This window comes from Panicum hallii, chromosome 6, assembly GCF_002211085.1.
Source record: "Panicum hallii strain FIL2 chromosome 6, PHallii_v3.1, whole genome shotgun sequence".
Lineage (NCBI taxonomy): Eukaryota > Viridiplantae > Streptophyta > Magnoliopsida > Poales > Poaceae > Panicum > Panicum hallii.
In genome coordinates this window covers 426,299-448,416 of record NC_038047.1, presented here as the reverse complement: position 1 = coordinate 448,416, position 22,118 = coordinate 426,299, and the positions used below count along the sequence as shown (strand labels likewise).

At 47.3% G+C, this 22,118-nt stretch overlaps 4 protein-coding genes and 2 long non-coding RNA genes across 7 annotated transcripts; 3 read left to right on the top strand and 3 right to left on the bottom strand.

Moving 5' to 3' along the window:
* The first annotated feature begins 2,657 nt into the window (after window positions 1–2,657).
* On the top strand, window positions 2,658–3,591 carry LOC112898435 (pectinesterase inhibitor 28-like). Its single transcript, XM_025966756.1, has one exon. It carries the CDS (start codon window positions 2,729–2,731, stop codon window positions 3,398–3,400), a length of 672 nt encoding a protein of 223 aa, XP_025822541.1. The 5' UTR covers window positions 2,658–2,728; the 3' UTR covers window positions 3,401–3,591.
* Window positions 3,592–5,765: 2,174 nt separating this feature from the next.
* Window positions 5,766–6,818, top strand: LOC112897787 (pectinesterase inhibitor 28-like). The gene has a single exon (XM_025966183.1). The coding sequence runs from the start codon at window positions 5,869–5,871 to the stop codon at window positions 6,556–6,558; it is 690 nt and encodes a 229-aa protein (XP_025821968.1). The 5' UTR covers window positions 5,766–5,868; the 3' UTR covers window positions 6,559–6,818.
* Window positions 6,819–8,877: 2,059 nt separating this feature from the next.
* Window positions 8,878–13,539, bottom strand: LOC112898604 (protein artemis-like). Of its 2 annotated transcripts, XM_025966958.1 has the most exons (5): window positions 13,163–13,539; window positions 12,872–13,059; window positions 10,802–12,766; window positions 10,649–10,721; window positions 8,878–9,151 (listed from the first exon to the last, which is right to left on the bottom strand). In XM_025966958.1, exons 1-3 carry the CDS (start codon window positions 13,470–13,472, stop codon window positions 11,267–11,269), a joined length of 1,998 nt encoding a protein of 665 aa, XP_025822743.1. In that variant the 5' UTR covers window positions 13,473–13,539; the 3' UTR covers window positions 8,878–9,151; window positions 10,649–10,721; window positions 10,802–11,266. The 2 variants fall into 2 exon arrangements, with proteins under 2 accessions (XP_025822743.1, XP_025822742.1); XM_025966957.1 differs by lacking the exon at window positions 10,649–10,721.
* Window positions 13,540–14,794: 1,255 nt separating this feature from the next.
* Window positions 14,795–17,929, top strand: LOC112896268. Its single transcript, XR_003229408.1, has 2 exons — window positions 14,795–16,730; window positions 17,676–17,929. It is a non-coding gene; the product is annotated as an uncharacterized LOC112896268 (long non-coding RNA).
* LOC112896267 lies at window positions 17,623–19,216 on the bottom strand. The gene is made up of 2 exons (XM_025964189.1): window positions 19,013–19,216; window positions 17,623–18,909 (listed from the first exon to the last, which is right to left on the bottom strand). The coding sequence occupies exon 2, from the start codon at window positions 18,838–18,840 to the stop codon at window positions 17,773–17,775; it is 1,068 nt and encodes a 355-aa protein (XP_025819974.1). The 5' UTR covers window positions 18,841–18,909; window positions 19,013–19,216; the 3' UTR covers window positions 17,623–17,772.
* A 238-nt stretch (window positions 19,217–19,454) lies between these two features.
* On the bottom strand, window positions 19,455–21,582 carry LOC112898017. Its single transcript, XR_003229816.1, has 4 exons — window positions 20,989–21,582; window positions 20,528–20,757; window positions 19,766–19,881; window positions 19,455–19,594 (listed from the first exon to the last, which is right to left on the bottom strand). It is a non-coding gene; the product is annotated as an uncharacterized LOC112898017 (long non-coding RNA).
* Between the last annotated feature and the right edge of the window lie 536 nt (window positions 21,583–22,118).

Here is a 22,118-nt window from a genome sequence, read left to right as displayed (position 1 = left end):
ATATTCGATGTAATAGGCACTAAAGTTTAGCGCTGGAACCAAACAGCCGGGAGGTTCGTTGGTTGTATGATCTATCGACTGTCTCCTCCTCGTCGTCGTCGCCCCTACATAGCCGTTCGCACACCATACGTTTTGTCCGCTGGATTGCCACCACCACTGCACTGCCGCAGCTGGAAAGCAACGTAAGCGGAGCATGCCTCTGCTCTGCAATAGTCAAACACTTGAGATTTGTGAGTGAGTGGAGTGAAGCAGGTAGGAAACCAGTAGCCTGCAGCTGGGACGACCGCTCGGGAGTAATCTTCAGCCGTCAGCTCGTCATCCTGTCAAGAAAAAAAAATTTGAACAGGCAGACGAAAACAGCAGCTGCTGCAGCAGCATCTTCAGTTCAGCACTACAGGTGCATCAGTACACAAGGGCAGGTCCAAAATGTAGCCTATCATGGACTAAGCACCAAGATGACCCTTTAGATTAGTGGTGCAAATTGAACGTGCTACCAACCTAGGAGGCATTCACACGACAGACACGGCCGATACTCAGCAGTACTACTCACACACAAGAACCAAGATATTGGGGAGATGAGATGAGACTACTATTTGAAAAAACAAAGAAGTCTAGTGCCCTTGCACTGTCGAGTAAAAGTGGATGCCGAGCAACTTGTCGACAGAAACCTGACTTTGTTCGCAAAAGGTTGGAACTTTGATTTTTCTTTTTTGTTACTCGTGCGCATCGCGATATGCAAGCGAGAACATGCATGTGGTATGTACGGTGGATTTTACCTAGCTAGCTACTATCACTTAGTACTTGATAATATTTATTATCCGCTGCCAGCACTCTTTGTTCCGTGTCACATTAATCTATATTACTCTTCATGAAAAAAGTCAAACCATCTTTTAAGTTAATTAAAACAGTTGTATATCACTCTTCACGGAAAAGTCAAATCGATCATCTTTAAAATTAAAATATATAGTTGATCACTCATGTCTAGATTCAACATATCACGATCATGGAACAAACTTGATTTAGTAATGCCGACACCAGGCCGAAAGATACAGAAGAAAAAGAAGGTGTGGTAGAAAATTGAGTATTTGTTTTCTTTGGAGAAAATGCAGGAATCAATTTTCTTTTTAAAAAAACTAACAAAAAGAAGAAATTATTAGCAACATACACGAAAGTGTGCTCTTGTTCGGTCAAGTTCAAATGGCTGATTCCTACTTGTCTTAAAGAGTAACTTGATTTTGCTTTTTTCCCCCAGAAGGGAGTCTTTTTGGCTTTTGTTAGTACGTGCTTCAATCTACAAGCAAATTTGTGCTATATATCATCTAAAACTTAATACATTGCTACAATTACTTACTTGGCAAGTGTATTACGATAGATCAATGCAATATCTTCTCATGCTAGAAGGCCCATTGTTGGCTCCTCCTAGTGAAAGTTATATATAGCATGCCCTTCACAAGCAGTTTTTGCTTGCTAGCATCGTGTCAAAGCCAAGTTTACGTTGGAACCTTGGTCTATACTCTATAAGCGTGTTTTTAGTTCACGGTCCAAGTAGGCTGGGTTGGATTCAACCTATTTTCAGAGGTGTTTGGTTTAGAATTGAGGTGGGTTGGGTTCATCTTGAGGGAAATATTCCCCTCAATGCGGGTTGACCTTGTCCGCCCAAATCGAGCAGAAGAGTCTAACCTATTTGGGCCGTCGGGGCTCCGTCCTCTGAGGCAGTGGGAGCGAGAGCAGAGCCACGCCTAGCTCGGTCGTGGGGCCGGCGTGGAAGTCGGCGGCGTGGGGGCGAGCGGAGCCGAGCGGTGGCGCAGGGCAGGTGGGTGAGGCCAGCGGTGGCGCAAGGCGGCGTGGGGCAGGCGAGGCCGGTGCGAGGCGGGCGAAGGAGGCCAGCGCCGATGCGAGGAGGCCAGCGCCGATGCGAGGCGAGTGGAGGAGGCTGGCACTTGCAGCGTCAGCATGGGTGGGGGGAGGAGGCCGGTGCTGGTCGGGTGGGGCCGAGCGCCGAGGTCAGTGAAGTTTGACGAGGAAGAAAAGGATGGGAGAGAAAGAAAAAATAAAGAGAGTGACGTGTGGGCTCCATAGATGACTGTTAAAACGGTGTCAAAATGATAGCCAACCCATTCATGTATAATCCTCTCACCAAATAAGAAACTGGGTTGGACCCAACCCTCTCAACCAAACACTAGATGGGTCGGACTCAACCCAAAAATATGGATGGACCCAACCCATACCGAACCAAACACATGTTAAGGATGTGTGGCACAGTGTGGGAGTACGGGATAGGTGGAGGATGGTGAGCCTGTGCACAAAAATTCGATTGCTTGACCAAAATAAAAATCAAAATATATGGGATCAGCTTTTGACTACAAGAAACTCCATTAATTTGACCATTATTTCTATTGCCAGCAGAGTCCTCTATGGAACAGTCGAGATAGTTACTGTCTAGATGTATACAGATTTTTGCCTAACAAGCTTAGCTAGTGTGTAACAGCCTATATGGTAGCTAGTTAAGCACTTAGAAACGAAGAAAGTAGACACACGGCATGGCGGTCGTTGTGGACTCCTGCACTTAGCTTGTTGGAGTCAACATTCAACAACGCTAGATCTCCTATAAAACCCCATCACCCACCACTTTGCATCGTCCAACACAAGCAACGAACTCAACATCCTCGCAGAAGAGCAAAACAGAAGCTCATCTCTCTTCACACAACAAGATCAAGATCATCTAGCAATGGCTCCCATGGCGACCACCACCAAGAATGCCCTGGTGCTCCTCCTCCTGGCGCTCCTCCCTCTAGAAACACTCTCCTCCCGTGCCAGCCCGTCCACGCACAAAAGCCATGCCCCTAAGCACCCATCTCCTCCTCCTCCACTTCCACCTAGCTCACCGCCTGCACCAGCTGCGCTGGTGCGCGCTACCTGCAACTCGACGGCCTACTATGACCTGTGCATGTCCACACTGAGCGCTGACCCGTCCAGCGCCACGGCCGACGTGCGGGGCCTCTCAGCCATCGCCGTCTCGGCCGCCGCCGCCAACGCCTCGGGCGGCGCGGCCACGGCCGCCGCTCTGGCGGCCAACGTCGCTAACGCCACGGCGGGGCAGGCGGCGCCCTCCGCCGACGCCACCGTGCAGGCGCTGCTCCGCACCTGCGCCGCCAAGTACAGCCAGGCCCGGGACGCGTTGTCGGCGGCCAGGGGCTCCATCGCGAGGCAGGACTACGACTACGCGTCGGTGCAGGTGAGCGCCGCCGCGGAGTACCCGCAGGTGTGCAGGGTGCTGTTCCAGCGGCAGAGGCCCGGCGCCTACCCGGCGGAACTGGCGGCCAGGGAGGCGGCGCTCCGGCAGCTTTGCACCGTGGCGCTAGACATCATCACGCTCCTCTCCAACTCCAACATCAGCTAGATGATCCATTCCCATGCATGTCCATCATGTTAAGTAGTGATACCAATCTTATCTTAATCATATTACTTGATTCATTCATGTAAAAGATCCCAATACATACATGTAAAGCTCGTGAGTAGTATACGTGTAATGACACGGGTCTCATGTTTACGATTTTGGTCTTATATATATGACGTTTGTTGGGACAAGACATGATCGATTAGCTCACTTTGTTTTCGCAAGAGCAACTTGACTTTGGTTCCAAAAGGCAGTCTTTTTGCTTTTGTTAGTGTTTGTTTTAATCTACAAGCAAAATTGTGCTATATACTGTTTATAGCTTAGCTACACCTTGATCTTTAACTAATAACTAATGTATGAAAAAAAAGAAAAAAAACTATAGAAAGGTAGTCTATCGATTCCATGGCTACAGCTCACGATTGGCAAGTGCTTTTACTATAGACCAATTCAGCATCGATCTACCCAACATGCTCGAAGAACCATTGACTATTGCTAGTGGAGTGATATCGTGTTTTTTTTATTAAAAATAGGCAGGTGAGATTCTGGTTATATTAAAAATAAGATGAAGTGGCACACAATAGTGCAACAAGACCCCAAGGGTTGGAGCAACGATGACAACTAACCGCAAAACAAACAATCACATGCAACAGCTAGTAATTAAAGAAAAAATAACAAAAAAAAAGTTCGCCACTGCCCTGCCACAAAACTCATGCACAGATGATCTTGTCCCTCCGCCACCATGCAAAGCAAAATGACCTCTAGCTCGCACCCTTCTGAAAATGCATCGCTCCATCTCATCATCAAAACGACTAGCGCCACCACTCTAGCTCCGGTTGCACTATGTAGTCACAGCCCCCCTCTACCTCGACTCGTTAGCAAATGTCACTCCATACTATAGATAGCCATCCGGCCTGAGGCCCATGGGCCGGCCCACGGCACGGCTTTTTGGCCCAGCACGGGCCCAGCATGGCACGAGATTAATCGGGTCCGGGCCAGCTCGGCACGGGCCTCATGTTGTGCCTGGCCGACGCCTCGGCACGTGGGCCGGCCCGGCAACGTACGGTTAGTAAAAGGCCCAATGTGCCCTGTATTCTAGCTCATCAAACCAAACAACCCTGCAGGCCCACATATATACACACATCTTCATCCCCAAACCGCCTCTCTTGTACAACGGTGGCGGCCGCCTGCCTACACCTCTCCTACCCTTCCCGCGGCGGCGGCACCCGCCCGCCCGCGCCTCTCCTTCCCTCCCCGCCGGCGGCGGAATTTGTCCCACCTTGCTAGTTGAGAGTGAGTCTCACCAACGTATAAACCCAAGTGCCAAGTGCATTTCAACCCCCGGGTTAACGCCCCAATTCCAAATATAGCTAAGTTCTACTCGCACGTTGAGTAAAACTCGCACCAACCCCGTTTACACTTTCGTCCTCGCTTCGCGTAAAAGGGTTGACCCGAGGGTTGAAATGCACTTGGCACTTGGGTTTATATGTTGGTGAGACTCACTCTCAACTAGCAAGATGGGATAAATCCCTACACATGGCATGTCACTCACACTTAGGCCACTAGTGGGCTCAAATTCATCCTTGTTGGGCCGGGATGTCACAACTGGCCTGCTCGACTCGCATCCAAACCTCCACCCATGCCCACAGGCCGGGCCAAATCGGCTCGTGCCGTGTCGGGCCGAGCCGTCCGTTTGACCATCTATACTCCATACTACCACACAGACATACCGGCATTTTTAGGGTGGCCCGTAGCTTATTTTGTAGCAGTGATAACTCAATTCTATAACCTTATTTTTGTAATCTTAAGCTGTTTTCATCTCTCGTCATTCCTCATCTTATGAATTGAGGTCTATATATGTGGGTGCTCAGAGTTATCTTTGAATTATTTGCTAATATACTAACGCAATGATGAATGCCTTTTCTGTGTACGTATTAAAGAAAAATCATACATATAAAATCATGCATATTGTTACTGCCTATTGCTTCCATGCTTTTGCACCACCTAACGTAAATGAAGCACCCACCGGGAGTCCAGGGAAAACGCGGGAATGAATCAGCAGCTTGACTAGAGGAAACTTCTGCGTTTCTGTTGCCGGAGTCCTGGGAAACATCCAGATGGATGGATTTTGCCTAACAAGCTAGCTAGTGTAACAGACAGCCTATGGTTGCTAGTTTATTTCAGCACTGAGTTTGCAAATGTGGAAAGTATACACGGCAAGTATAGTGGTCATGGTGGACTCCACTTGTTGTGACCGTGCGTGAGAGTCAACATTGACAGCCAACAGTGATGCTCGCAACCTCCTCCGATCCTATAAAACCCCATCAACCCGCTGCCATCCTTCCTTCGCTTCAGCAACTCATCACAGCATCTAGCGAGCCAAAGCCAAGAGCGCCTAGCAGCGAAGCATAAGCTCATCTCTCTCCACGCAACTAACAAGACCAAGCCCATCACGAATTGATCGATCTCGAGCAATGGCGACCATCACCAAGAACGCCCTGATGCTCCTCCTGCTGGCGGCCCTCCCTCTCGCCGCCCTCTCCTCCCGCGCCGGCCCGTCCGCGCACAAAAGCCACGGCCACGGCCACGGGCCCAGGCACGGGCACCCACCGCCTCCTTCACCTCTTCCTCCGCCCCCGGCCGCCGCGCCACCACCCGCGGCCGCCGCGCTGGTGCGCGCCACCTGCAACTCCACGGCCTACCCGGACCTCTGCGTGTCCGCGCTGGGCGCCGACCCGTCCAGCGCCACGGCCGACTTGCGCGGTCTCTCCGCGATCGCCGTCTCGGCCGCGGCCGCCAACGCCTCGGGAGGCGCCGCCGCGGCCGCCGCGCTGGCCAACGGCACCGCCCCGGAGGGCACGGCCGCGCAGGCTCCCCCTTCCGCCGACGCCGCCGTGCAGGCGCTGCTCCGCACCTGCGCCGCCAAGTACGGCCAGGCTCGCGACGCGCTGGGCGCGGCCAGGGACTCCATCGCGGCGCAGGACTACGACTTCGCGTCCGTGCACGTCAGCGCCGCCGCCGAGTACCCGCAGGTGTGCAGGGCGCTGTTCTGGCGGCAGAGGCCCGGGCAGTACCCCGCGGAGCTGGCGGCCAGGGAGGAGGCGCTCAGGCAGCTCTGCTCCGTCGCGAACGACATCATCGCCCTCCTCTCCAACAGCAGCTAGCTCATGGCTGATGATCCGCTGCTCCAATCATCGTTCATTAACTTGGCTAGTGAGCCTACGTGTAATGACACGTATGTCGTCTCTGTGATTTTGGTAGCATAGCACTAGCACTCCACTTGTTAATCTGTATGTAGTCCAGTGTCGAGTTGATTAATATGGAGTACGTACGTATCTCTGTACTGTCAGTCTGTCAGTGTCAGTTAACTACTGAAGACGAAATGTTCTCATATATGTTGAGGATTAAAATTCAGTTCAGAGAAGAACATGTTGAGTTTATATGCCTTTTCTTTTTTCACTTTAGTAGATGAACTATGCAATGGGGTAGGCACTATCCCACTGGACTTGTTCTTTCGTTGAACATGTGTAGTTGACAGAAATTAGCAGGAGGGTTCGTTTCCATAACTTGTACTATCAACCTAGTCTGGATTCAGATACTCTGGGTGGAAATACTGCAGCTATTTCTCTTCATTTCTTGTTTTTGAAGTATTCAGCCTCTAAACCCGATTGCTAATGCACTGGAAAATTGGAAATAGACTAGAAACAAAGAGACTTGTGTGGCCCAAAATTCTGGCATTATTATGGCTGATAGGTAGGTTTCAGAGGACAAAGAAAGGCTGGCAAGCAAGTAGAAGAAGAGAACATATGGAGATGGAATGGAAGAATAAGGTGCATCTCAGGCTCAGCAACTTCTTTCCTAAACCCCAAATCCACGTGCTTTAAAGCAGCAGTCGCTTCATGTAACAAATCTCGCAGCTAAAGCCCAACCACATGAAAATGGTCAGATTTGATGCCTCCAAGATATGTAATGTAATTTTCAGAACAAAGGCAATTTATGTATGTCAGGGTAGCAGGATTACAATCTTTGAGTGTCTAAGCATGTAAAAGTTAAAGGTGGAGCATCCATACGACATAGTATTGAATGTCTGTTGACTGGAACACATGAGTATTGGCAAGTGCCGTGCAGTTGATCATGTTGTCATTATGGGCAACTGCCTCGGTGGAAAGAAATGGTCATTGTAAAAAACCTACAATTCTATCTCGGTGTTTTTACCCCCTGGCTTGAAGAAAACCTTTGTAAAGAGGGTAAATCCAAATGAAGGGCTATTGCATTTGGGAAAAGAGGCTTTGGTGGTCCAAAATTGTACCAGATCAAGATTAGTAAGGCTGATTGGTAGGTTTCGGAGGAAAGAAAAGCAGGCAGACAGGGAAAAGAAGAGATCACATGGAGATGGAATGGAGATAAAAGGTGTATCTCAGCATCTTCTTTCCTGGACGCATTTTATATACTTTGGCTTTGGCTGAGCTGAAAATTCATGTATAATAGCTGCTGTGTATGGACCATTTGGACTTTGGGTATGGGATTTGAAGGAAAGAAGCAGCAAGCTACCCCAATGCAACAGCGACAGTGCAGTGAGGTAACATGGGCTTGTCCTGCTAGCACGCCGATCCAGCAGCTCAAGAGGAAATAGGCGGATAAAAGGCAAAGCAAACATCCAACAAACAAGGAGGCATGTTTTGCATCAGTCAGGACTGTTGTTTCCCTTGGTTTTGGGGCACCTGGCACCAGGATTTCAGGCTTTCAGCTTCTTGTTTCTCTTTTCGCTGGCCTTCCCTCGTTTAGTTTCAACATTTTCAGCTCAAGAGGTAACATGGGCTTGTTTCCTCTCTTTCAACCTCAACATCTCGTTTCAACATTTTTCTTTTGTTTTACCTCCCCCCTTAACCCGCCTGCCACCTCAGTTTTTTCAGTTTACCTCGGTTCCCAATATGGACAGGGAAAGAGTTTGAACATTTTCTTTGAACTTGAAATTGATACTCAGCCGTGTATCTAAAATCATCTGAAACAGTAGCTTTCAGACTGGACGAGGAATCCCCAAAAGGCAAAAGAAACAAAGCATGCAGGCTACCTAACAGTGCACTGTTCTACTCCTGGGAAGAGGAAGGGGAAGAGATGCCACCCATGGTCATTAAGCAGACAAGGCGCATCAGATTAAAGATCAACAGACAGGTCCAGCCACACACACACGCTTCACTTCAGCTGCTTTACAAACCAAAGGTTCCTTGCACTATCGCTGATGAATCCAGTCGTTTTTCACAGGTCACAGCCAACGCACTAGAGAAATCCACAGCAGATTACCCTGTGATGGCAATTGGCTGGACTTGGATCACCACAGGTCGGCACCAGTTACTGTGCTGTGCCAACTTCGGCAGAGCAAATATAAGTCAAAGGAGGTTCAGCACAAACGACAGAAAAGACTAGTGTGCCAAACGATCTTAATAATTGACTGATAACATAACAAGAAATATTTACCCAACAGGAAACTGGAAAAGAAACATAAATATCATTACTTGCAGTTTGCACAACCCAAATAGCAATCCCAGGCAAACTCAAAGTTCCACTTCCATCCAGTGCTCCACACAACCCGAGCGCATCATCACAAACTAAATAGGATCTTACATGGTACAGGGTTCTCTCTTAAACACTTGCAGTTTCATAACACAGTTAAGAAACAGCATGGAATGGAGCTCAGGATTGAATTGGTTTGATCTTGAAGTGGAGGTTGATGAGAGAAAACACAAAACACTTCAGATCCTGCACACAAAGACATTGGGAGGAACAAGTTAGTAATACATCTCATTTACAGCACCATGTCCTGTGCACAACAAAATAATAACAAGGCAATTTTTTCTTGCAAAAAAAGTACAAGTTTTCATAGATATTTAAACCAGACAGTCAAGATTGGCTAACACATCCAGAACATTGCACGCTTTTCGACCATGTTCAAACTAGAAGCCCACGACAATGATCCAGAATTTAATGTACCCAAATATGAAAATGACTCACTAAGCTAGCCCAACAAAAGTTTAAGGATGTACTTATTTAATCGTATCAACGCCAGAGGAGAGTAGTAAAATTACAAATGCACATAACCAGTGAGCAACATACCAAGAACAACGCAGACATAACAAATATTTATCTTTGTACCCACCTCAGAGTTCTAAGTCCACTACATATCTTACTGCCAATTTCAGATGCAACAAACCAACTGTCTGTTTATCCAACCTAAGATATTCCACAAAACAAGTACCAAGATGCAAATAATGCTTCAGCTATTAGGAGCCCAAACAGGTTACAGGTCCACAGTGTTAAAATCATAGCATCTGAGTGAATTTCAAGAAAATAGAATAACCATTAGCTCTACAACGATACAATCCAAAATTTATCATGCAGTCAACCATGAAAATCCTCGCTAACAAACCAACAAAAATTTAAAGTTGTACTCATATAATCATAGCAACAATAGAGGGGCGTTTGGCATTTTTAAGGAGAGTCATTAAATTATAAACGCATACGACTAGTGAAGAAGATAACACGACCATCAACAGAGCCATAATGATTTTTTGTTCCTAGTTTTGCTATCTAACTCACAGGCAAATTTCAGATACACCAAACCAACCCAGCTGCTGTTTGCCAACTTGAAACTATTTCCTGAAAATAGTACTGAAATGCAAACGATGCTCAACTGTAAGAGCTCAACAATTCTAGAGTATGAAAATCAGAATATCGGGGAAAGCTTTAAAGAACCAGCAATCATCTATCAACTCTACAGACTCACACAATAATATTTCTCAGACATCTAACTGGATTGTTAGGCCAGGACCCAGGAATGTAGAGTGGTTAAGTTTCTGAAGGGCAGTTGGTACTAGAAAAGGCATAAACCACTGTTCGTACTTTCCCCTGCATCCAGTTTGAACTTGCACGATCCCAGGTAGTGAGAACCAGGGGATATTATCCAGAGCAGATATATAGCTTCTCAATAATGACAGTTATCTCAATGCTACCAAAGAATCAAAGTACAACTATAAGATTTCTTGTTCAACATTTGCCTGTTCTTGTTCAACATGTACATTCTACAGATTTCTTCCATTAGTATAAGACACTATTATTTCAGGACTTTAAGGTGCAACATTTTCCTCCAAGGATATAACAGTATTGGACTCATTGCTTATCTAAAATTATTGAAACTTGATTTAAGCGCTCCTTTTGTGCTCCCAAGTCACCAATTATTAAAACAACATATGAACTTACCCCAATACCAAAAAAAGACTCGGTTGTTCCTTTTGCTGGTGCCATCGTTGGCATTGAGGCTTCCACATTTTTTCTAGTCAAGTTGTTCCACAAATTTGCAAATCACCAAATAGAATAATTATTATGCAAAGACAAATAGCAGAGCAAACTTACTCTGCAGGTTTCAGGAAAGAGCATTTCCTCTCCGTGCAGGAGTGCAATCTGCTTCTGACACACAATTAACGTAGCATCAATCAACTTCTGCCAATCTCATAAACACCATTTTCACATTTGGACTCTTTGAGTGGATGGAAGTTTCTGTAATATCAAATCTGTTGCAGACATGCAGTTTTCCACAAACCACAATGAATAGCATGGGTGTAGGAAAATGCTGGAAATGTGGATTCAGAACAAGAGTTTCTTCAGTGAACTACATCATTGCTGCCTACTCTTCTGCAAGCTTATACATGTCGATGTAAAGGTTTTCCCCCCTCTTTGTTTTGGAAAATGGCAAAATTTGCCTCTTTGTGGAACCAAATCGATCTAAACTAGTTGTTGAGCCACAATTCAAGTAGCTAACAATACAGGGTCAACAGATATCTGAATTTGATAGCAATATATAATTAATGTGCTACGAGCTTATAGCTGCACAGTTTGGGAAACTCTGGGTCGCTTGGAGGCCCCCATGAGCTCAACCAGTGACGGCAGGGGCCGCGGAACTGACACATTCATCGACCTGTACAGCCGCCTCAGGCTCGCATTAAGACTCTTTGATGATCCAACAGTGGTTGAAGAATCACTTGGTCTTTCAGAGTCTTGATCAGAGTTCTTCCCAGTTTCTGATGCAGTTGTGCCATTCTCTGTTGCCTCCTTGTTGATTGTAGCCGAAACTGTGACATGCACGGCTGAGATCTCTTTAGTCATTTGGATTCTGTTTTTACTTCCATCGGTTACCTTATGTTGGCAAACTTCCCACAAATCAGCATGAACAGTCAGATTCTGTTCTTGGGCTTCCACCAATTCAGCTTCCCCTTTCCCTTTGTCATTCGTACACTGTTCAGGCTCTGCACGCAAACTCAGATCTTTCCTTCCATTTTCAGTCAGATCAACTACTTCAACTCCATCATCAGGCTTCCTGTCCTTCAACAGCTCAGATTCAGAGACTGAATTCTGCTTCTTTGTTGAAACTTCAGTTAAATCAATTACGTCAACACTGTCATCAGGCTTGCTATTGTTACACAGCCCAATTTCAGTAACAGGGTCCTTGGCTTCAAGTTCAACATTATCAATCATCTCAACACTCTGATACTCATGTTCCCACATTTCAGACTCGTGCAGCACTAATCCAAACATTGCCCTTCCGAACAGCATCACTGGCGGCTCAACTCTGATCTCAAAATCAAGCAGCGTTGGTTCTGCAGCCTCAACCTGATTGTCATCATCAGAGCCACGCTCATCAGTACAAGAACTGAACTCTTCCTCGCTCTTCCCGACAGCTTCTACCGTCAACGCTGCCTGCTGTTTGCTGGTACCAGTAGCCATCCCATCAGGTATCCCGAGCAACTTCCAGATGGGATCATCAGGACCAAACCGGGACAGGGAGCAGTTCTTCTTGACATAGCTCAGATCCATTGCCATGCACGGGGGCGTCGTCGAGATAACCCATTTGGGCTTGAGGATCCCCAGCGCCTGCTCCAGCTCTTCCCTGGACGAGTGCATCGACAGGCAGACATGCCAGACCCCAAACTCATCCCGCATCGGCTCCGTCAGCACCGGCTTCCGCTCCGTCGACCCATCCGGTGGCCCGTAGTACGCGTACCACTGCGAGGACGGCCTGATGATCAGGGGCTTCGGCTGCTGCCTGGTGCGCGCCAGCGCGAGGATCTCCGTGGCCCGCTCCGACAGCCGCGGGAACGGGATCACGTGGAAGCGCGTGGAGGACGCGGCGTCGTCGGCGGCGAGGATCTCCGGCGCCACGTGCGTGAGCCTCTGGTGACAATCTGAATTCTTGTCTCTGTCGACGTATATCCTGGATCCGAACGCCTTGGAAACCTCGATGAGGACGTCCTCCTGGCCCAGCATGTCGCACACGAGGTAAACCACCGGCGCGTTCGGGTGCTTCCAGATGCAATTGATCACCTGGAATCAGAAAGGGAACATCAATTGGGCGAGAAATTCAGCTCTAATCGGGTCGCAATTTGCCGAATTCGGATGTGGCGCAGCAGGATGGCGGCAGGAGCTGACCTGGCGGATGGAGTCCTCCTTGGTGGGGAACTGCAGGGGGCACCGCGCGAAGGTGCAGTCGAGGAAGAGGTAGTCGACGCGGCGGGCGAGGAAGGGCATCAGGGCGCTGAGGCAGTCGGCCGTGAGGCGGCAGTCGCCGGTGTGCAGGACGGCGCCGAAGGGGCCTTCGAACAGGAACATCACGGCGCCTGCTAGGAGTGACGACGGGGTCGGTTACCAGGCGGGCAGCCATCCGAATCGGCGAGGGGGGAGGAGGAGGAGGAGGAGGAGGAGGAGGGGAGGCGCGCAGACCTGGGCAGTGGTTGGCGTCGAAGGCGGTGACGGTGAAGTCGCCGTCAGGGTCGGGGACGCGCAGCGGCGGCGCGCCCGCCTCCAGCTCGACGAACGCGGCGCGGTCGAGGTGGGGGAAGATGCGGATGGCGATGAGGACGGTGAGGCGGGAGGCGTAGACGGGGGAGGAGGCGGAGACGGCGGAGGTGGCGGCGATGCCGGCGAGGTGGTCGCGGTGGGCGTGGGTGAGGAAGCTGTGGCGCTTCAGCGCGGACGCCGGGGTCCAGGAGTCCACCGCGAACGGCAGCCCCCGGGGCATCTCGATCGGCATCTCTCCCTCCCCACGGACTGGCGGAGTGAGGGCGGGAGCTTGTTTTGTTTCGCTTTGAGCGAGCGGGAGACTTAGGTTTTGAGAAAAGCTAAATGACACGCGGTTGTTTGTACATCGTCCGATCTTATTTTTGTCCCTATCATGTGGATGTGGGCCCACGGAACAGGGATTAACATATCTATCATAATAAATGTTGACAAGTTCCTAAATAGTAATATACAACCAATGGTCAATCTTTGAAATTTACAAATTAAGACTCTGATAAACAATGGGCTTAATGGCAGGAGTTTTCTAAAATAGTTAGGCCTAATTACTGCTCTTTATGTAATGGTGCAAATATTATTAGCATGTTTTCCCATGGTTCAATTTAGTAGCATGCTTTCTCCAGAAGCGAGAGTATGGCATTTCAAATGTTAAAACATAGGACCATAGGCAACAGATTGCATTAGATAAAAGGAAAAAAAAGAACTCATGGATCAAGTAATTAGCACACAACTTTCAAGCTAAAAGGACTCTTTATTGGTTCCTGTTTTTCTAGCAGGACATGAACCAGGATATGCAACAAAGCAAAGGAAAGCAGCTTCTACATCCAGAATGCATCAGGAATGAAATGATCTCTATCAAACATGGCCGACCTGGCTCGTCTGGCGTTGTTGACCGTCCCACAGGTTTTTGCCTCACCGCCCAGGCAGAATCTTCGCCCGGGTCCACTCACAGTGCTGCTTTCCCCTGGTCTGCACTGTTCTTCGGGCCCACTCTCAGTTCGCCGCCGCCGCCGGGCTCTCGCCGCTCGCATGTTCTTCGGACCAACTGTTCTTCGCCGCCGCCGGTCGCTCGCCGCCAGCCTGTTCTTCGGTCCCACTCGTTGTTCGCTGGTGCTTCGCCGGTCTCTCTCTCTCTCTCTCTCTCTCTTCGAACCTGAGCTCCTCGCCGTCACCATTTTTGCCGGCGCCGCCACCCTGGCTCAGACGCTGGCGCACTGTTCTTTGCCGCCGCCGGTCGCTCGCCGTCCGCCTATTCTTCAGTCCTCTCTCTGCTCCCCTTCGTCGCTGTTTCGACAATGCCGTCGCTCGCCGCCGTCGTTCACTCTCTTTTCCTCTTTTCTCCTAGCTCTGCAGCACCACTCTCGCCCCCAAATCTTAGATCCCCGTTTCGCCTGCTGAATCGCTGAGCACTCCATCTAACCTTGGGCTTTGAATTCTCTTGACCTTAGCGCCATATTTTTTTTCACCTGCTGCCTCTCTTCCTGGTCTCATCGATTGCATCTTCACCAATATTTCCCCCATCATATGTTAGTATTGCTTGCCAGCTTCATATTATTGTTTCATTCCTCGTACTGAGTTTGGTTTATATGCAGCTCAGGTACAGTGCATTTAGGATGTGCAGCCTCCCAAGTGATTAAGCTAGAAGAATTCAGACATGTGCTTGTGGTGTTCAGATTATGGGGAATGAGTTCAGATGCTCAGACACTGCAGAGTAAATAGTTCAGACTTGAGATGTTCGGAGGGTTCAGATCTTCAGAGACATCATTGTTCTTCTAATCTGGTTTCAGTAACTCATGTTATTCTTATTTTTGCCATCTCGTCATATTTATCCGCTCATTCTTGCAACAGCTTCAGATGATACTATATCTTGTAAGGTCTGTTACCTGCATTAGTTTCAGATGCTACTATATCTTGTATGGAGTATATATACATATAGAAATAAATCACTTGCATATATTCTAGATAAGAGTGTACACTGTAGTTTATACAGGTGTGGAGAAGAATATTTAAAGAGAAAAGAAGTGTATATACTGCAGTAGTGATTGTATGTACTAATACAGAAGTCTAAGAATGTGGTAAATTCGATTATCTATACTAATGCAGTATGGTGCCATCACCTGAGGCTTGTAGTTTATTATAAGACATAGTTATATTTCACATACTCTTAAAACTTTCTTTCCCTCTTAATTGAAAGGCAGAGCTCCTGCCATTTGCGTTCAAAAAAAGAGTTATATTTCACATAACCATTGCAAGTTCTGCTTCAACAGAGAATTTGTGTCTTCAAACTTTATCCAGATCTACAATACTTGTATTTCTTGATGACAAATCTCTAGAAATACTATGGTCTTGTTTTCTATAACCACATCACCACATCCATGGTATACAAATATACAACATGGCCTTGCTGGTGGGTATGTCTCAAGGATTGTTTCTTAAACTAAACAGAATCTGCAGTACTGTTAAATTCTGTTATTATCGTGCGTGTTAGGAAGAAATCCTTGAACCCTATGGCTCCAATACACAAATATAGCTCCATATCAGATGTACTGACCACTACCTGCTGGTGATGAAACTTTTGTGCATACAAACAATTATGAGTAATAATTTAGTTAGTATATGGTACATATTGCTAAGTGAGTGTCTGCGCGTGAAATATTTTTAACAAGTACTTGAGTACTAAGTGGCCCCATCTTGTTTGGATGACCATATTGCATAGATATCAGTGAATATATAGTGTAGTATATAGTGAGTTAGTAAATATGTACTGTATACTAATTTATTGCTACTTGCATTGCAATCAGTGGTTTACTCTTGTCAGGTCTAACCTCTACTACTAATTAAGGAACCACATGCTGTAGTGCACCTGCATGATGGTACTCTTGTCAGGGTGGACTGCAAACCCAGATGTCTATTTTTATTTTCAAAACCAAACTAGAAAACTCCATCAGCTGCCTGAACTCCATCCTTGTCGCTCCATCCACCATCCTCCAAACCATCTGTTTTGTTCAGTTTGATTTAATTTTACCTCAATGCTCCACATCAAGCCCCTCTTTCTAGATTTGCTTTGATATGTAGGACTTTGAGGGTTGCATTTTGAGAGCATCAACAGTTATTTTCTTCTTTCGCACAACAGACTTTGCTTCTTTTTTCTAGAAAAACTTTCCCTAGTATGCTGAGATGGATAGACGTACTAGTTTATATTATTAATCCAATTATTCTATTAATTGCTCATTTTAAAATTAAATTTGTGCTGCATTTTGGTTGTGTTATAGCAAGATATTTATGTTATTTATTTTTCTCTGTTTCCTTCCTCTCACCACTAAGCTCAGAGTACTAATAGTTTGTTGCCTTTTCAGCTTTAACAAGTCTCAAGATGGTACATTCAAAGTTAATATTAATCTTCAAGTCCCTCCATAGTGGGAAGCGAAAGTGCTGTATTGTTCTCACGCAGAGAAGAATATACTGCCATGGTTTCCTTCCTTAATGATGGAAGGTGAGAAATTGCATGCTTGGTTAAAATAAATAAAATACTGAAACAGGAGGGGCAAAAGACAAACTCAATTTTTTGCAGCATTTAGTACTGCTAATATGCCTAAAACCCAAACTCAATTTTTTCGTTGTCTTTTATATATACTCATCTGGTCTTTCTCTATCCTGCGACAAATGTGGTTGAAAAAGAAATTACAAATAACAAAACTGATTGATGAGGAAACCAGTATACTGAACGAATTGAACCGTATGTGAGTAGCCATAAAAAAGCCAACCAGATCGAGATGATTAGAAACAAAGGATTTGTTGTATATAACTATGATTTAGACTTAACTTGCTGGAAGATGGACACAATCAGTGTGTATTCTTAACTACAACAGGACAAAAATTAGTGTAACATTAGTACCAAAATTATCTATAAGTATAAATGTTTTTTCTTGAATCAAGCTAAACAAACAGGGCCGTAGTAATTCATAAGCAAAATGATCTTGGAATGGAGCCTCCAAAATCGCCTAGAAGCTGAACAAACAGGGCCGTAGTAATTCATAAGCAAAATGATCTTGGAATGGGCGTATATATCAGCAAAATACTTGATACTTATTTTGCTTACCAGAGTTTGTCGTGGCAGCAGAATAAGCAGAGAAATGAATGACCTAAAGACACTGTTCTATATTCAAACAGGAGTAAGGACAAAGCACTAAAGGGCAGGGTCATCCAGCGGAGTTTGCGTGCAACAGCAGAGAGTCGCATATGCATTCTATTGCTGCTACAACTAACATTTCGAGAAAGGAAAGCACGCACCAAAATAAAGTTCAATACGATTCATTTTGCTAGAATATTCTCTTTCTACCAACTTACCAAAAGTTAACTCAGAAATCACGACTGTAGCTACAAAATTCAGAAAACAAAACTGCAGTGTTTATTTATTGGTTTCTGTTTCTTCTAGCAGGACAGCGCAGGAGATGAACCAGTGGCAGTCCAGCAAAGCAAGGATATGAGTCAGGACCTGGGCATAGCGTGTTGCAACAGAGCAAAGCATGCAGCTTCTACATCCAGAATGCAAGAGGAACAAAGTGATATGTGTGCCTAGACACCATGAATGAGCACGTGGACCGGTGATCTGTGATCTGTAGCTCTCCCTTGTAACTGTACTTGAGGCCAAACATGGTGAGACGGATCTCATAGGCATCACGGGATCTGTTATTCACGCAGTCGACGAGGCAGAACTTGGTTGCGCCCATGTAGGTGAGAGTGGCTCTCATGTGCCTCTTGGCGAATATCTTCTCCTCGGTCATCTTGCAATCCGGATAGAAGCATGGAGCTGTGCACTGAAAACTGGGGGAGATAACTGGGCAGGAACAGATGTAGCCATACTGGTCAAGGCCAACCCATGCGTCGAGCTCGGCGTCGAAGTGACCCTGGCCGCTGAACGGCAAGACCCAATTCCCATGGAATCTCCAGGTAGAATCCTTGGTGTCGAATGAGTAGGTGCCCATTTTATCCGTGTCATACGACGAGGTCATGAAGATGGTGCGTCCGTCCGGGTGCAGCGCGTAGGAGTGGACGCAGCTGTGGAACGCCGGCGGTGGCAGCGTCTTCCAGGTCCAGCCCTCGGTCGGATGCTGCCTCTCTTCCGGGGCGGTGGGCGCCGACGACATGGCCTCGAACGAGTGCGGGTGCTGCCTGTCGAAGTCGTAGCGGTACGTCAGCACGTAGAGCACGTCGCCGACGGCGATGGAGATGCCGTAGCCGCAGACCATCTGAGCGGGGGCGTGGGCGCCCATGGACAGCACGCCCGTCTCGGCGTCGTAGGCGAGGCCGCAGCGCTGGTTCATGAAGGCGAAGATCTTGGTGCCCAGAGTGGCGAAGGACACGTCACAATAGGGCTCGCCGCTGACCGGAGGCTCTAACCGCAGGGCCGGAGGCTCGGGGAGGTGCTGGTAGTCGGAGTCGGAGTCGGAGTCGGAGTCGGAGTGGAATCTGTCGGCGTCGATCTTGTGGATGCTGAACCCCTTCTCCCAGTCATCCAGCACAAGGTAGAGGTGCTTGTGAGGCCGCCGCCTCTTATGACCGCCGCCGGCGCGCTGGTTCTGCCGCCGGCGCTTGTCAGACATCTTGCTTCGGCGCCGGAGGACCGATCGATCTATTAGGGTTCTCGCAGAGAGGGTCTTGGATTTATACCGCTGCCGCATCTCAGTGTTAGAATCGGAATCAAGGAGGGAGGGGACGAGTCGGATTCTAAAAATCAAACCCATCTTCAATCACGAAAAGGAATCTGTGATGTACCTGGGGAATCGAAGATCCGGGACAGGGAGGAAACGGTGCTTCACAGGCTGCTATGGACTAGGATGTACAAAAAAGACAGCCCAATATGTGTCGGGGTGGCCCGTACAAAAAAGAAAGCCCAGTATTTCTCGTTCAAAAAAAAATGGAAGTCCCAGTATATACTGCTGGATTGTGCAAGTTTGTCAAATAATTTAGTCATGTGGTCTGGTGCATTTACTTTGTAATCATAGTCTTCTCTTCCTGATTGAAGTCACTTTCTACATATTATTCTACTAGGTGAGTGCCTATGCGTTGCTACGGGCAGCAAAAAAAAAAAGGTATCGTATTAATTGAAATACGAGTAACAAATGATATTTTTAGACTCATGCACATCAAAGAATCATATAATAAATCGCAAATTACATGATCCAAATTAGTTATGATATTCAAAAACCACACAACCCGCTTTGGCATATCGAAGTATACTGATCATCCAAACTACACAACCTGGGCTAGATGCAACATAGCTGCAGGCAGCTTCCTTAGCTTGCAGATCTGCTCGTCCTTAGCCTATGTCCGTGCTCTTGATTGCCCACCAATAATCTGAAAAGGAAGCTTGATGACATATTGTAAATAAAGTAGATTAATTTATTTGTCTAAAAGTTTGATGGATTTCGTAGAAACAATAATCGTCTTCAAATTGAATACCTCCCATGACATTATATATCCAGTGTGCAAACAACATAGGATGTATTAGATATCAACCTAACTTACCAATCACATCATGTTTACAATTAACGCAACCAGAGGAGCATTTCTACCGGTCTTCGAGAACATGCACGCGAACTTTTAGATAACATTCAATTTCGCTGAAAATTGAACAGCTCTTCCTGGAAGCAGAAAAAATAAAATTAGGGAAGTAAGGCAACAGTGGAAGGGGTGAAGCAATATGATTCTCCAGAGCAACAAAATGCAAGCAATTCAAGCTTATAATTCCCATAATTCTATGTTGTCCAGTTATTGATCCTAATGATTTTCAAACATGTTTCGTGCATATAGGAAAAGTAAACCTATTTACCCATATAATCCCCAATTTATTTAAAATGGCTCTTGAAGATTAAATCTAAATAAGGTCAATTCAGAGAAGTCACATCCCACCGCAAATGATAAATCCTCTCTCAGAAGGATTTCCTCAAACAGGTTGTTGCCCATGACGTATCACACATGTATACAAAGCCACACCAATCAGAGTAGGGGAATCCACCTATCGAGGACCATAGGCAGCAGCAATTACCCTGGTGTTTCCCATCTCGAACAAACAGAAGAACTGCATGACTACAAGAGCATCCATGGAAGTTAGGGCGAACAACATGCGGTGGTATTCACAGGTAAAAATTCTTCAAGCACAAAAAATACTGCTAATCAGAATCCAATTTCCCCATTTACAGAGATGAATCTAAGCTCTAAACCTATCATCAATACTCAACGGATACAAATGTTGGCACTGTTAAGGTCAACTGAGAGAGGAACGCGCACCTTGACCTTGGGGATGGTGTCAAGCTCCTCCTAGAGGAGGCAGTGGATGGTCTACCTGTGACTCCAGCGGGGGCGTCCAATGCCAAGACAGTGCCGCCGCTGCTCTGCTCCTCACCATTGCGCCCAGGCGAAGCTCTCCAATGTGACGGCCTCGATGATCTCCTTTTCCACGCCGAGTCCGGAGAAGCCTCCAATGTGCCTCTCTCCTCAAATCCCCAAATCTCTCCATGCTGCTAGTATTGTCCACCTCGTTTTAGAACTCTCCATAGACGCATGCTAGTATTGACCAATAATATACATGGAAACATCTACAAAACGAATCTGATATTGATGGGCACGGGAAAAAGCAATACTACTTCTTCACCCAACTCATCAAAAAGAACATCTACACACGGGCGAAGTCTTCAACACCGACATGCAAGAATCAAGTGGGTAAACAAAGAAAAAGAAAAGATCTTTACCTCGACATGCGTCATAGACGCCATGAGCCGAGCCCAGAGCTGAATCTCCGGTTCCCCTTGGCGGCCTGGTGCGCTCGAAGCGCCCAGGACAGAAGCAGCCGACACTGGCGGCGGCGGCGACGTTGACGAAACATGTGCCTGAACATACTAAATAATTTAGTTGCCTACCCGGCGGTGACGGCTGGAATCGCGGCGGCGCGTCTGAAGTCGCGCACGCCGCTCATGGGGTCCACGGCGGGGTCTCGGGGACAGCGGCGCGTCGCAATTGCGAGCGGGCGGGTTGGCTTCGGCGGGGACGGTGCTAGTCGCGGCGGGGCGTCTAGAGTCGGGCGCGCCACGCGTGGGGGATCCGCGGCGGGACGATGGCCGCCACGAAGGGTCGTCGGGAACGGCGGCACAGCCTCGAGTGTCGCGTCGGCACTGCCTGTGGGCAGGTTGAGCACGGGAGTCACGCGGCACCGAGTGGCGAGGATGGCGCGCGGCACCGAGGCAGGTCCTGTGGCGATCCGGGTGTGGTGGGGAAGAATAGGTTGATCGACAGACGCCGGGATTAGGGCTGTAACGCACGATTGCGCGACGGCGAGGGCGAGGGTGAGGGCGAGGCGGGGGCGATGGAGTGTTCTCGGTGAAGTCTCACTACCTGGCCATGAGTCACAATGAAGTTCCAAATATTAACAGACGTGTTTGGAAATTAAAGGCTCCCTTAATAGTTTCAATCTTCTTACGGTACCTTCTACGAGGGGTAATTTTAACGAAGGATAACTTAATCAAGCGAAATTGGCAAGGTAGCAGACAATGTGTCTTGTGTCATAAAGATGAGACCATTCATGCAATATTTGTTTTTCGAATGTCGTCTAGCTCGCATGGTTTGGGCACAGTCACATATGCGGCTTCTGGTATTCCGCAGCCTTGCAGTGTGTCAAATATGTTTGGATAGTGGCTAATGGGGTTTAGTAACGAACTTAAACCTTTAATTCTACTCGGTGCAACTGCTACATGTTGATCTTTATGGATGTATCGTAATGCTTTGATATTTGAAAACAAACAAACTTCTTTTTTTACAGGTTATCTTCGCGATTTCACGATGGCTTCATACATGGGCTATCTTCCAGAAACCTACGATTTAAGGT